Below are 15,347 nucleotides of genomic sequence, written 5' to 3' on the forward strand. Positions count from 1 at the left end.
TGGAAACCCAAAAGAAGTACGGAGAGCCGGGAGGGTCAATCATCACCTGAGAGTTGGCTCTTCGCTGGCTGGCTGGTTAATCAGTGCTCAAAGCTGCCTCCGCCTCCTGACTGGAGAGCCCGGGCGGAGCCACAGTCCTAGAGGCTGAGCGCAGTCGGAGCTGTCCCATTTACCCGACCCGACGCCGGCGTGATGTGGCTTCCGCTGGTGCTGCTCCTGGCTGTGCTGCTGCTGGCCGTCCTCTGCAAAGTTTACTTGGGACTATTCTCTGGCACCTCCCCGAATCCTTTCTCCGAAGATGTCAAACGGCCCCCAGCGCCCCTGGTAACTGACAAGGAGGCCAGGAAGAAGGTTCTCAAACAAGGTAGCAGGAGGGACCCTGGGGTCCGGGGCTGCACTCGAGGCTTTCTCACAGATTTGGGTTCTCATTTTGCCAAGGCAGCCGCTACCAGACGTGGGCCTTAGTTTCCCCATATGTAAAGTACTAGGAGGGCTTCCTTGCACGTGGAGGAGCCCCGCTTTAGTGTGCAACACTGTCGATAGCCTTTGCCCTAGTAGGCCCCGGGAATAGTAGTCCCAAGGGTGTGGTCATTGTCCTTGGTTTGCAAGGTGTTGGCACCCGCCCTGCCACTTGTAACCCCGGGGCTCGTGGAACTGATAATCCCCGTGACTCATTCCTCCACTTGGTTCCAGGACCTTAACTTTTTCACCTACCCTCCCATGCGAGCTCAGGGGTGTGGGGGAGCAGCACAGAAATGCGTAGGAAATTGCGTTTTGCCCGTCCGGTGATTTAACAGGCTTTGCATGGTCCCAAATCGTAAGGATTGAACCCTAGTTCTGAAACTTTGGCAGAGGTTCAACAAGGCGCCTCAGGCTCAGAGCCTGCTCTCCACTCTCATCTTTAAAACATATTTTGTGGTTGCTTCTAGAGTTTAAAGAGTTCTGCTGCTTTAAAAAATAATGGATCACCTGTTTGATCTACGGAGTCCCTCTCACTTGTAAATTTTAGAATTCTCCGTGTCATATCTTGCTACACAATCGGAGACAGTACTGTTCTAAGTGGAAGGACTAATCATCTGGACTTCTGAGAACTGAGTTTTAGCTTGGACTCTGTCACTAATTTGCTGCATAACCATTAGCACCTACCTGGGCTGGTCTAAAAATGAGATGACTAGCTTAACTGCTTTTCAAACCGGATTGTGATCTATTAGTGGGCTATGAAATCAATTTAGTGAGTTGCAACTGGCATTATTTATTTATTTATTGAAACAGAGTCTCGCTCTATTGTCCATGCTAGAGTGCAGTGGCGCGATCTCCGCTCACCGCAACTTCCGCCTCCTGGGCTCAAGTGATTATCCTGCCTCTGCCTCCCGAGTAGTGGGCATGCCCAGCTAATTTTTGTATTTTTAGTAGAGACAGGGTTTCCCCATGTTGTCAAGGCTCTCGAACTCCTGGCCTCAAGCGATCCGCCCACCTCGGCCTCCCAAAGTGTTGGGATTACAGGCGTGAGCCATCACGCCCGGCCACAACTAGTATTTTAGAATGCAGTAGAATAGAAAATATCAGAGTGCATTATACATAGTTCCACTAAGTATTGCATTGTGACACTTGTTTCATGTATTTATCTTATATACTTACATGTGAAATTTTTTTTTACTATTGATCTCTCTAAAAACATTAAAAAAAATAAGCAGTTTGCCAAGTTCTCTTGTATCTTGAAACATCCCAGATCTCAGTTCTTTGCCAGTGATTGTTGAAGAACAGATCTTGTGTCGGAAGTACCCATATAGCACCACTTGCTATCCAGTTTTGTCTTCTGAGAAGGTGCTGCCTCCCTCAGCACTGCCCCCAGACCTTCCCTATGGGAGGGGCTGGTGCTGTGATTTCTCAGAGCTGCAGCCTCTGAGCAGTTCTGTCCTGCCCAAGCCTTTTCATCAGGACCTGGAAGAGCCACCATAAGACCCAGCTATTCCACTATTGCTTGCAGACCCTGCATCTTCCAAAGAAACCCGGCTTGTGGGCTGGTGTGTTGGCTCATGCCTGTAATCCCAGCAATTTGGGAGGCCGAGGTGGGTGGATCACTTGAGGCCAGGAGTTCAAGATCAGCCTGGGCAACATAGCAAGACTTTGGCTCTATAAAACATAAAATAGGCGGGGCGCGGTGGCTCATGCCTGTAATCCCAGCACTTTGGGAGGCCGAGGCAGGCGGATCACGAGGTCAGGAGATCGAGACCATCCTGGCTAACATGGTGAAACCCCATCTCTACTAAAAAATATTAAAAAAAAAAATTAGCTGGGCGTGGTGGTGGGCACCTGTAGTCCCAGCTACTCGGGAGGCTGAGGCAGGAGAATGATGTTGAACCCAGGAGGCGGAGCTTGCAGTAAGCGGAGATTGCGCCACTGCACTCCAGCCTGGGTGACAGAGTGAGACTCCGTCTTAAAAAAAATTAAATACATAAAAATAAAAATAAAATGGCCCAGCATGGTGGCATGCACCTGTAGTCCCAGCTACTCGGGAACCAGAGGCAGGAGGATTGCTTGAGGCCAGGAGTTCAAGGCTGCAGTGAGCTGTGATCACATCACTGCACTTCATCCTGGGCCATAGTGAGACCTTGTCTCAAAAAACAAATAAGCAAAACCCCAAATCTGCCTGGCTGGTTCTGAGTATTCCCAGGTAAAATGTTTGAAACATGTTAGTCAAGAGTTCTATGCCAAACTGCTCTAGAGGTTTCTTGCACTGTACAAGCTAGAGAAGTCTTCTTTGGTTTCCCTATCTTTGCTATTTCCCTGCCCCTGCCTGAGAAACCCACCCTTTGGCCCTTCTGCTGTAGCTTTTTCAGCCAACCAAGTGCCGGAGAAGCTGGATGTGGTGGTAATTGGCAGTGGCTTTGGGGGCCTGGCTGCAGCTGCAATTCTAGCTAAAGCTGGCAAGCGAGTCCTGGTGCTGGAACAACATACCAAGGCAGGGGGCTGCTGTCATACCTTTGGAAAGAATGGCCTTGAATTTGACACAGGTAAGAGTTGTGTGGAAAAGGGTTGGGAGCATGGCTGTATGTTGAAGAGGCTTGGAGCAGCCCTTGTGGGGTGATACTGAGCATTTCTGTTGTTTTGGAAGTGCCATCTTCTCTCTGGGTACTTTTTTTCTTTGTTTGTTTCAGACAGAGTCTCACTTCATCACCCAGGCTGGAGCGCAGTGGTGTGATCCCAGCTTACTGTAACGTCTACCTCCTGAGTTCGTGATTCTCATGCCTCAGTCTCCCGAGTGGCTGGGATTACACTCAGTAATCCCACCAAGTGGGCCACCACACCCCGCTAATTTTTTTGTATTTTAGTAGAGATGGGGTTTCTCCATGTTGGCCAGGCTGGTCTTGAACTCCTGACCTCAAGTGATCCACCTCCCTCTGCCTCCCAAAGTGTTGGGATTACGGGTGTGAGCCACCGTGCCCAGCCTCTGGGCACTTTTCTTATGTGACAGCATAGCTACTGGGAGTTGAATCAGGCAGGGATCTGGTGGTTTCTGCTGTGACACCTCCCTACGGACAGAGTGAGCAGCTCACTCTGGGCGTGAACTTGGCCAGGCCAGATAAACTCTTCCACCTCACTTACTCAGCCACCTTTCCAGGGCTCAATCCCCATATCCCTTTACTACTTGTTTTTCCATCTCCCAACAGGAATCCATTACATTGGGCATATGGAAGAGGGCAGCATTGGCCGTTTTATCTTGGACCAGATCACTGAAGGGCAGCTGGACTGGGCTCCCCTGTCCTCTCCTTTTGACATCATGGTACTGGAAGGGCCCAATGGCCGAAAGGAGTACCCCATGTACAGTGGAGAGAAAGCCTACATTCAGGGCCTCAAGGAGAAGTTTCCACAGGAGGAAGCTATCATTGACAAGTATATAAAGCTGGTTAAGGTAACATGGACATGCTGAGGACCCAGAGTTTGTTCTCGATGAGGCTGGCTTTCTTTATTATTAGTGGAGGCACTGGGGGTGGAGAGTGCAGTGCGGGAGGCAGGAAGGGAGGAAGAGTCATATCTGTTCTTAGCTCAGCCTCCACCCAAGTCCATCCAGTTCTCCGTCTCTCTCTCTCTGGAGCCTTGGCTCCACAGCTGCTGCTGTCACCCTGGCCTCTGGGGATGCCCTGCTCTCCTCCCTGACTAGGCTGGCTTCCATGACATCAGATCACTACTCCTTTTTACTGCATCCGAGACCAGATTGGGATTTTTGAAAAGGAATTTGAGCAGGAAAATTAAAAGCAAAAAAAGGACTCATCCGAGTATAGGATGGGAAAAATTCACAGAGTATAGATTTTAAAAAAAATATTCAAATTCAGCAAAGTTCAGTCAGGGGTAAGTGTTGCTGGATTATTGGGCTGGTCCAGGCTATGGGGATAGCAGTTCTGTCAAAGCGGTTCTAGAGGTGAGGCCTGCTGTCCTCATTCACTCCCCCAGGTGGTATCCAGTGGAGCCCCTCATGCCATCCTGTTGAAATTCCTCCCATTGCCCGTGGTTCAGCTCCTCGACAGGTGTGGGCTGCTGACTCGTTTCTCTCCATTCCTTCAAGCATCCACCCAGAGCCTGGCTGAGGTCCTGCAGCAGCTGGGGGCCTCCTCTGAGCTCCAGGCAGTACTCAGCTACATCTTCCCCACTTACGGTGGGTACTGGGCCTGGGCTCTGGGCAGCTTCTGGAGGAGGAACGGCTGCCCTCTCATCTCTCAATCTTTCTTCTCGACCCTGCCTGGCGGACTGATATGGAGCAGTGTAAACCCCAGGCCCTCTGGAGCTTGTGGATGAGAAGTCTGGCCACCTGCTGGACTCCTTGGTCAAAATTCTGTTCATCCATGCCTTGGATGATTTTTCAATTCAAGCAACACTATCCTCCTTGGTCTTGGCAGCATGGCAGTTTGCAGGGAGGGTATTCCTACTGGCGCCAAGATCTCTAAGGTACCCCATGTCTAGATGGAAAGGCTCCTCTGGCTGCCTTGGACCCTGAGGAACATGTGGTTCCTCGGATAGACTGGGCTGTGTGTTATCTCACAGAATTCCACGTTCCTTTCTGAATGGTGCTGGTGCCTGCTCTTGCCTGCTCACCACCCTTCCTTCCTTCTGCAGGTGTCACCCCCAGCCACAGTGCCTTTTCCATGCACGCCCTGCTGGTCAACCACTACATGAAAGGAGGCTTTTATCCCCGAGGGGGTTCCAGTGAAATTGCCTTCCACACCATCCCTGTGATTCAGCGGGCTGGGGGCGCTGTCCTTACAAAGGCCACTGTGCAGAGTGTGTTGCTGGACTCAGCTGGGAAAGCCTGTGGTGAGAGCCCTGCCCCGCCCTGCCCTTCTGGGTCCCTGGGTTGGTGTGGGCGAGACCTGGGGTCTCCCTGAGACCGGAAGGAGTAGGAGAACTGACCTCCTCATGGAGGCTAAAGGTGAGAATCTGCCCCAGAGCAGGGTCCAGGGATAGTGATTAGTCCAGAAATAAAAAGGAAGCAGGAAAGATAAAGGATTGGCCGGGCATAGTGGTCCAAGCCTGTAACCCCAGCACTTTGGGAGGCTGAGATGGGAAGATCACTTGAGCTCAGGAATTTGAGATCAGCCTGGGCAACATGGTTAAACCCTGTCTCTTTAAAAAAACAAAAAAAACAAAAATATGGCTGGGCATGGTGGCTCACGCCTGTAATCCCAGCACTTTGGGAGGCCGAGGCGGGCAGCTCACAAGGTCAGGAGTTTGAGACCAGCCTGGCCAATACGGTGAAACCCCGTCTCTACTAAAAATACAAAAATTAGCTGGGCATGGTGGCACGCACCTATAGTCCCAGCTACTTGGGAGGCTGAGGCGGAAGAATTGCTTGAACCCAGGAGGTAGAGGTTGCAGTGAGCTGAGATCACGCCACCGCACTCCAGCCTGGGCGACAGAGCGAGACGCCATCTCAAAAAAAAAGAAAGGAAAAGAAAAGAAAAATAAAGGATTGCATGGTCCCCAAAGAACAGTATTTATTTATTTATTTAATAGATAAAATTATTTACCCAGTAATCTATGACTGTCTTCTTTTTTTTTTTTTTTTTTTTTGAGTTGGAGTCTCGCTCTGTTGCCCAGGCTGGAGTCCAGTGGTGTGATCTCGGCTCACTGCAAGCTCCGCCTCCTGGGTTCATGCCATTCTCCCGCCTCAGCCTCCCGAGTAGCTGAGACTACAGGTGCCCGCCACCACGCCCAGCTAATTTTTTGTATTTTTAGTAGAGACGGGGTTTCACCATGTGTTAGCCAGGATGGTCTCGATCTCCTGATCTTGTGATCCGCCCACCTTGGCCTCCCAAAGTGCTGGGATTACAGGCGTGAGGCACCGAGACCAGCCGACTGTCTTCTTGAGTGTAGAGACTGTCTTTTATCTTTGTGTCTGTAAATCTTAGCACATATTAGAGGCTCAATAAATGCTGTTCAGTGGCCGATAGAATGAATGAGTAACCTTGGATTCCACAGGGTAGTATGGAGGCCAGCAAGGTTCCCTGCCTCTATCTGTAAAGTGGGGCCCAGAACCTTATTACCCTGGCTCAGGTTGATGCTGTAACCCGCACAGGGACTCAGAATCCCAGTATAAATGAACTCTTGGAATAGAGGGTCTGTGCAAGAAGGACTCTGTTAAACAGAATAGGCCATATATGACTAATGGGTGCTTAAAGAAGCCAGGGAAGCAGACAAAAAGAGGCCTGGGAAAAACTGGGCTGATGTAGACATGCATTTATCAGAGGAACCTTTCAAGGAGGTGATAAGTGGGGGGTCCAGTGCAAAATGAAAAATGAAGGAGAAAAGGCCATCAGTGATCTGAGAGAATCCATTAGTAGAAGAGACTGATAAGTTACCGGGTGGTAAGAGAGAGGTGGCTGTCGGTTGGGCAAGGTTTTCTCTGATGTCCATGAACAAGTTCTCCTTTCAGCTGAAAGGGGTCCAGGAAGCAAGGTATCAGTTGAGTTAAATACAATCCAGATATATTTGTTTGTTTTTCAAGTGCTAGGTAATAAAAGATAGAGATAAAAGAGGCCGGGCGCAGTGGCTCATGCCTGTAATCCCAGCACTTTGGGTGGCCAAGGCAGGCAGATCACCTGAGGTTGGGAGTTCGAGACCAGCCTGGCCAACATAGTGAAACCCTGTCTTTACTAAAAATACAAAAATTAGCCAGGGCCAGGCGCGGTGGCTCACGCCTCTAATCCCAGCACTTTGGGAGGCCGAGGTGGGTGGATCACAAGGTCAGGAGTTCGAGACCAGCCTGGCCAGTATGGTGAAACCCTGTCTTTACTAAAAATACCAAAATTAGCCAGGCACGGTGCTGGGAGCCTGTAATCCTAGCTACTTGGAGGCCAGGATAGGAGAATCGCTTGAACCTGGGAGGCGGAGGTTGCAGTGAGCTGAGATTGCACCACTGCACTCCAGCCTGGGCAACGGAGCGAGGCTTCATCTTAAAAAAGAAAAAGCATTCATTTACTTGCCATCTGGAGGCGTGTGCTGAGGATGGGGATAACAGACAGCACGGTGGAACAGGGGAAACCTCCTGGAGGCACAGGTGTTGGAGCTGAGTAATAAAGGGTGAGATGAAGCTAGCAAGCAGATGAGGTTGGAGAATATTCCAGGAAGGGGAAGCAGCATGTGCAAAGGTGTGGAGATATGAAAGAGCTGAGTGTTTTCAGGCATCCAGAAGTATTAGGTTGAACAATAAGAAACTGCCATTTTTGTAGGTAAGAAATGGTTGACTCTCAGCTGTTTGATATTGGTTCTGCCTAATAGTTTAGTGGGAGTTTAGTGAGAGTGACCAGAGATGGATGGAGCTGGACACACAGAAGGGACCACATTGCACAGGCTGCTGTAAGATTTTGGAGGTTCTCTTATCCAGGATGAGGCATCATTGCAGGGTTTTATTTTTATTTTATTCATTCATTCATTCATTCATTTTTTTTAGATACATGGTCTCACTCTTTTGCCCAGGCTAGAGTGCAGTAGTGTCATCATAGCTCACTGTAGCGTTTAACTCCTGGGCTGAACCCATTCCTCTGGCTGAGGAGATAAGACTACAGGTGTGCACAACTCCATACAGCTTAATTTAAATTTTTTTTTCTATAGAGACAGGGTCTCACTATGTTGCCCAGGCTAGTCTTGAACTCCTGTACACAAGCAATCAGTCCTCTTACCTCAGACTCCCAAAGCGCTGGGAGTACAGGCATGAACCACTGTGCCTAGCCCCGATTGGAGGGTATTAAAGAGTATTTGGAAACAACTCTGGCAGCAGAGAAAAGGGCCTGGATTTCCAGTGGAAGGTCTTTAGCCCTTGAGCTTTGTCTGGGATTTGGCTCAAACACAGAATACATACAAACATACACACACACAGGTGGGTACAGAGCTAGGGAAAGTAAGCCCAAGCAGTTGTAGGATAGTGTGAAAGCACCTGAAGATATTCACTCACTGTGCATTTTCCCAGGGGCCTGCCCTGCCTGAGTCTAGGTAGCTGGACTCCAAGGTCTGAGAAATGGGCACAGGCAGAGAGAGATCCATGGGGGCCGTGGGCCTTTCTCTTCATCCCAGAGCTCACAGACCCTCAGCCAAGCTCTTGTGCCTGCAGGTGTCAGTGTGAAGAAGGGGCATGAGCTGGTGAACATCTATTGCCCCATCGTGGTCTCCAACGCAGGACTGTTCAACACCTATGAACACCTACTGCCGGGGAACGCCCGCTGCCTGCCAGGTAAAAGGCGGGTCTGCACTGCCCCTCTTGCAGGTTCCCCAATGTGTCCCCTTCTGGAGCCAACTTGCTCCGTGTGGGTCATGCTTCTCCTCTTCTTGGCCGGCCCTCTGATTGTCCTTAAGCAACAAGGTGAGAACGCTACCTCTAACATCATCCTAACCCTAGCATTTAATGTTGGGGAAACTGAGGCCCATACAGATTAATTACAGTCCTGAGGCCACTCAGCTGAAAGGGGCAGGGCTGAGCAGAGTAGCTGGTCTGATTTGAAAGCTCCGCTCCTCCCACCCTTCTGGGCTGAGGGGGCTTCCAGAGAAGAGGCCTCAGGAAGAGAAGCAGGAGAGCAGGCAGCCCACAGGGAGCAGAGCCGCCGAGCCAACGCAGCTAAGAGGTCCCGCCACCTTCATGTAACTGGATCTGAGGAAGGGAGGCCGCTGGGAAGAGGGGACCAGTAACCCAGCAGGGGTGAGAGAGAGGGGCCCAGATGAAGGACTCAGGATGGTGCGGGAGCTGGAGAGCACGGAGTAGCTCCGGATATGGTATGGCGGAAACCTTGACTGGTGCAGGAGCTAGAGAGCAGGGGAAGGAGCCCTGACCCCAGAGGGTGGGCCCGGGAGCTGCTCCCTGAGGAGCCGGGGAAGGGGACAGCAGAGCGGGCTGGGGGGTAAAGCGAGGTCCTGGCTTTCCGCATGGGGACTGGGTGGTAAGGCAGTTGTGATTGTCTCCAGGGCATAGGGTGGTTTCACCAGCGCCAGCCTCTCCTTCCTTCACCCTGCGTGGCTGAGCCTGCAGCCTGCTCGGCCTCCCCTCTCTCAGACTCTCAGGAGCTGAAGGGGTGAGGCAGAGATGGCCCAGGGGCAGAGCAGGGAGGTCAGGCATGGTGCACAGGCAGACTCTGCCTTTGCTACTTCCTACCTTTCTCTCTGTGACCCTGACCTCCCTTCTCCCCTGTCCCAGGACCTCTGGGAACTGACACTGTCCTGGGCCAGGCAGCCCTGCTAGAGTCATCTGTCCCTCCCACCCCCCTCTCACTGTCTGGTTACAATTTTCCCTTGTCTATGAATTTTCCTCCTGAACACGATCTGAAGGCCTCAAAAATATTTAGTTAAATGAAGGAAGCAGAGTGGCCAGGGGCCCGGCATGCCTCAGGCAGGTGCCAGAGCTGGCACCCCAAGGCTCTCCTGGGAGCAAGGAGTGGCCGTCTCCGGCCATGGTCCACACAGGCACCAACCACTCCCCTTGGCAGGTGTGAAGCAGCAACTGGGGACGGTGCGGCCCGGCTTAGGCATGACCTCTGTTTTCATCTGCCTGCGAGGCACCAAGGAAGACCTGCATCTGCCGTCCACCAACTACTATGTTTACTATGACACGGACATGGACCAGGCGTAAGGTGCACGTGTGTGTGTATGTGTGTGGCCCGTGCCTCCCTGCTTGACTCAGAGAATGAGCAGAGGTTATGGAATGGGAGGAAGTGGGCAATTTCTAATTTGCTCCTGGAAGTTTGTCACACCAAGGCTGTGGCTCAGCTTCACCCCTGTGGGGAGTCCCTAGGGATGAGCAGTCCTTGCAGTGGTTCTGGGGTTTTGAGGACAAAAACCTGGAGATCGCACCACACTCTTGTCACACGCAGGATGGAGCGCTACGTCTCCATGCCCAGGGAAGAGGCTGCGGAACACATCCCTCTTCTCTTCTTCGCTTTCCCATCAGCCAAGGATCCGACCTGGGAGGACCGATTCCCAGGTGGGGCTGCACGTCCCGGGTGAGGGGGTGGAGGGAGAGGCCGGGCAGTAGTAATATCAGCTCTGATCCCCAGGCCGGTCCACCATGATCATGCTCATACCCACTGCCTACGAGTGGTTTGAGGAGTGGCAGGCGGAGCTGAAGGGAAAGCGGGGCAGTGACTATGAGACCTTCAAAAACTCCTTTGTGGAAGCCTCTATGTCAGTGGTCCTGAAACTGTTCCCACAGCTGGAGGGGAAGGTAGGGGGTAAAGTATTTGGGGTGGTGACGAACCTCACGGTGCTATTTCTGCCCTTTCCTTGAGACGGGAATCAGGCCCCAAGACATGAGCCCCAGGGAAGGACAGGGCACCCATCCCTGCAGTCAGCGAATGGGAACGAGTGGAAGAGGGAGGGGAGCCAGGATCTCACATGCCTGCCCCACCCTTTCTGCCCTCAGGTGGAGAGTGTGACTGCAGGATCCCCACTCACCAACCAGTTCTATCTGGCTGCTCCCCGAGGTGCCTGCTACGGGGCTGACCATGACCTGGGCCGCCTGCACCCTTGTGTGATGGCCTCCTTGAGGGCCCAGAGCCCCATCCCCAACCTCTATCTGACAGGTATACTCACTGCCCCATGTTGTCAGGACCTGAGACCCTGGGACCCTGTCGCCCAATGTCCTCTGTTCCTGTCCTCAGGCCCTGCTGTCCCCTGCAGCCTCCCATCCCCTGAGCAGGGCTGCCTGGGCAGGCTGTGGCCCCTGTCTGATTGGAGCCAGCTCTGGGTGGCCCTCATGTGGAGGGAAGAGCACCAAGGCCCCACCCTCCCCTGGGCCTGCCTGGGTGCACGCTCAGGGGCCTCTGCTCTTGCCTCCTAGGCCAGGATATCTTCACCTGTGGGCTGGTCGGGGCCCTGCAAGGTGCCCTGCTGTGCAGCAGCGCCATCCTGAAGCGGAACTTGTACTCAGACCTTAAGAATCTTGATTCTAGGATCCGGGCACAGAAGAAAAAGAATTAGTTCCATCAGGGAGGAGTCAGAGGAATTTGCCCAATGGCTGGGGCATCTCCTTTGACTTACCCATAATGTCTTTCTGCATTAGTTCCTTGCACGTATAAAGCACTCTAATTTGGTTCTGATGCCTGAAGAGAGGCCTAGTTTAAATCACAATTCCGAATCTGGGGCAATGGAATCACTGCTTCCAGCTGGGGCAGGTGAGATCTTTACGCCTTTTATAACATGCCATCCCTACTAATAGGATATTGACTTGGATAGCTTGCTGTCTCATGACGAGCGGCGCTCTGCATCCCTCACCCATGCCTCCTAACTCAGTGATCAAAGCGAATATTCCATCTGTGGATAGAACCCCTGGCAGTGTTGTCAGCTCAAGCTGGTGGGTTCAGTTCTGTCCTGAGGCTTCTGCTCTCATTCACTTAGTGCTACGCTGCACAGTTCTACATTGTCAAGGGAAAAGGGAGACTAATGAGGCTTAACTCAAAACCTGGGCATGGTTTTGGTTGCCATTCCATAGGTTTGGAGAGCTCTAGATCTCTTTTGTGCTGGGTTCAGTGGCTCTTCAGGGGACAGGAAATGCCTGTGTCTGGCCAGTGTGGTTCTGGAGCTTTGGGGTAACAGCAGGATCCATCAGTTAGTAGGGTGCATGTCAGATGATCATATCCAATTCATATGGAAGTCCTGGGTCTGTCTTCCTTATCATCGGGGTGGCATCTGGTTCTCAATGTGCCAGCAGGGACTCAGTACCTGAGCCTCAATCAAGCCTTATCCACCAAATACACAGGGAAGGGTGATGCAGGGAAGGGTGACATCAGGAGTCAGGGCATGGACTAGTAAGATGAATACTTTGCTGGGCTGAAGCAGGCTGCAGGGCATTCCAGCCAAGGGCACAGCAGGGGACAGCGCAGGGAGGTGTGGGGTAAGGGAGGGAAGTCACATCAGAAAAGGGAAAGCCACGGAATGTGTGTGAAGCCCAGAAATGGCATTTGCAGTTAATTAGCACATGTGAGGGTTAGACAGGTAGGTGAATGCAAGCTCAAGGTTTGGAAAAATGACTTTTCAGTTATGTCTTTGGTATCAGACATACGAAAGGTCTCCTTGTAGTTCGTGTTAATGTAACATTAATAAATTTATTGATTCCATTGCTTTAACATTTGAAATTTATTTTGGTTTTTTTGTTCAAGAAAACAAAACTATTATTGCGATGGCATTTGCAGAAGCTCAGTAAAACACTATATACTGAATAACACCAAAATAAGCTTTAAAAAAATAAAATTAAGGAATTATAAAGTTACAAAAAGTGGGGTCTGCGCCTTCCCAGGCCAGTGTGCTGAGCTCTCCGTGTCGCTGTTGCCGCCCGCACCTGGCCTACCGCGGCACTCCCGGCTGCATGCTCTGCTTGGCCTTGCCATGCCGGTGGACCTCAGCAAGTGGTCCGGGCCCTTGAGCCTGTGAGAAATGGACGAGCGGTCACAGCACCTGCTGCATGTCACCTACGCCCGGGCGGTGGTGGACGAGCTGGGCAAAGTGCTGACGCCCACCCAGGTTAAGAATAGACCCACCAGCATTTAGTGGGATGGTCTTGATTCAGGGAAGCTCTACACCTTGGTCCTGACAGACCCTGATGCTCCCAGCAGGAAGGATCCCAAATACAGAGAATGGCATCATTTCCTGGTGGTCAACATGAAGGGCAATGACATCAGCAGTGACACACTCCTCTCCGATTATGTGGGCTCGGGGCCTCCCGAGGGCACAGGTCTCCACCGCTATGTCTGGCTGGTTTATGAGCAGGACAGGCCACTAAAGTGTGACGAGCCCATCCTCAGCAACCGATCTGGAGACCACCGTGGCAAATTCGAGGTGGCGTCCTTCCGTAAAAAGTACGAGCTCAGGGCCCCGGTGGCTGGCACATGTTACCAGGCTGAGTGGGACGACTATGTGCCCAAACTGTACGAGCAACTCTCTGGGAAGTAGTGGGTTAGCTTGGGGACCTGAACTGTTCTGGAGGCCCCAAGCCATGTTCCCCAGTTCAGTGTTGCATGTATAATAGGTTTCTCCTCTTCCTGCCTCCCTTGGCACAGGTGAGACCTGACCAGTCAGATGGTGGTTGAGGGTGACTTTTCCTGCTGCCTGGCCTTTATAATTTTACTCACTCACTCTGATTTATGTTTTGATCAAATTTGAACTTCATTTTGGGGGATATTTTGGTACTGTGATGGGGTCATCAAATTGTTAATCTGAAAATAGCAACCCAGAACGTAAAAAAGAAAAAACTGGGGGGAAAAAAACCAGGCCTACAGTGATAGAGCAAAGCATCAAAGAATCTTTAAGGAAGGTTTAAAAAAAAAAGATTGGTTGCCTCTGCCTTTGTGATCCTGAGTCCAGAATGGTACACAATGTGTTTTTATGGTGATGTCACTCACCTAGACAACCAGAGGCTGGCATTGAGGCTAACCCCCAACACGGTGCATCTCAGATGCCTCAATAGGCATCAGTATGTCGCTCTGGTCCCTTTAAAGAGCAATCCTGGAAGAAGCAGGAGGGAGAGTGGCGCTGCTGTTGTTGGGACATGGCCATCTAGACCGGCAGCAGCGCTCGCTGACAGCTTGGGAGGAAACCTTAGATCGGTGTTTGTTAAACTGATCATTCTTCACAGGAGTAAGAAAAGCTGGTCTGGAGTTGCTGAACATTGCATTAATTGTGCTGTTTGCTTATAGTTGAATAAAAATAGAAACCTGAATGAAAAAAAAAAGTTACAAAAAGTGGCCATCTACCGATTGGGCAAACAAAAAAGAACAGTTTCAACACTCAGTCATTTATTGCACATGGAGTCTGATGAATTAAAGGAATACCAATCAGAGTGTTGGGGGCTGGCGTGTTGGCAGTTTGAAGTACCATACAGCTCAGGGCTGGGTGCTTTGGCTCATGCCTGTAATCCCAGCACTCTGGGAGGCCAAGGCAGGTAGATTGCTTGAGCTCAGGAGTTCAAGACCAGTCTGAGCAACATGGCAAGACCCTGTCTCTATAGAAAGTCCCCACCCCACCCCCCAGAAAAATTAGCTGGGCATGGTGGTGTGCCCCTGTATTCCCAGCTATTCAGGAGGCTGAGGTGGGAGGATCACTTGAGTCTGGGAGGTGGAGGTTGCAGTGAGCCAAGATTGTGACACTGCACTCCAGCCTGAGCAAGAGAGTGGGACCCCGTCTCAAAACAAAACAAACGAACAAAAAACAAACATATAGCTCAGACCCAAACCCTTTACAGAGGAGTTTCTAAATTGGGAGATTTGGCTAAATACAATGGCTCATGTCTGTAATCCCAGTATTTTGGGAGGCTGAGGTGGGAGGATTGTTTGAACCCAGGAGTTTGAGGCTGCAGTGAGCTGTGATCACACCACTGCGCTCCAGCCAGAGTGACAGAACGAGACCCTCCTCTAAAAAATCAAAACAAAACAAATAAACAAATTGGGAGATTTGGTAAATTCACATCTGACCTGTAGAACTACCTGAGTTGAGAGTCACCCTTGGCTCTGGATATACCGTTTAATTACAGCTAAAAATCTCTACCCAGGATTCCTACTGGAGCAAGTCACGCCGAGCCCAACCTTCCTAGCAAGAGTTTTCACAGCGTTCTACCTCTCATCACACTTGCAGCATTCTGCATCAGGTTACCCTGTACAGTCAAGCACAAGAGAAGACACCAGCGTCACCAGCAGGGGAATTCTAGAGGTTTAGAATTCTATCAGTACATGTGTCACTAAAAGCCATCACGGGGGGACTATGTCAGAATATATGTAACTAGCTGTCAGGTCTTTCCCAGTTGCCTCAGCCTTTCTACATAGACTGGTCTTCGACTTGCCCTGAGTCCAGAAGTGGACTCTTACAGCAATTTTACTCAGGAA

General features: G+C 51.1%; 1 protein-coding gene and 1 pseudogene across 1 annotated transcript; both read left to right on the forward strand.

Annotated features, from left to right (window-relative positions):
* Nucleotides 1-9: 9 nt before the first annotated feature.
* RETSAT (retinol saturase) lies at nt 10-12,599 on the forward strand. The gene is made up of 11 exons (XM_003816586.5): nt 10-364; nt 2,832-3,014; nt 3,672-3,913; nt 4,453-4,654; nt 5,113-5,310; nt 8,603-8,722; nt 9,966-10,104; nt 10,350-10,459; nt 10,533-10,699; nt 10,898-11,057; nt 11,315-12,599. The coding sequence occupies exons 1-11, from the start codon at nt 193-195 to the stop codon at nt 11,452-11,454; spliced, it is 1,833 nt and encodes a 610-aa protein (XP_003816634.1). The 5' UTR covers nt 10-192; the 3' UTR covers nt 11,455-12,599.
* A 166-nt stretch (nt 12,600-12,765) lies between these two features.
* LOC100982645 (phosphatidylethanolamine-binding protein 1-like) lies at nt 12,766-13,627 on the forward strand (annotated as a pseudogene).
* The last annotated feature ends 1,720 nt before the right edge of the window (nt 13,628-15,347 follow it).

The sequence above is a fragment of the Pan paniscus genome, chromosome 12 (genome assembly GCF_029289425.2).
Source record: "Pan paniscus chromosome 12, NHGRI_mPanPan1-v2.0_pri, whole genome shotgun sequence".
Taxonomy (NCBI): Eukaryota; Metazoa; Chordata; class Mammalia; order Primates; family Hominidae; genus Pan; species Pan paniscus.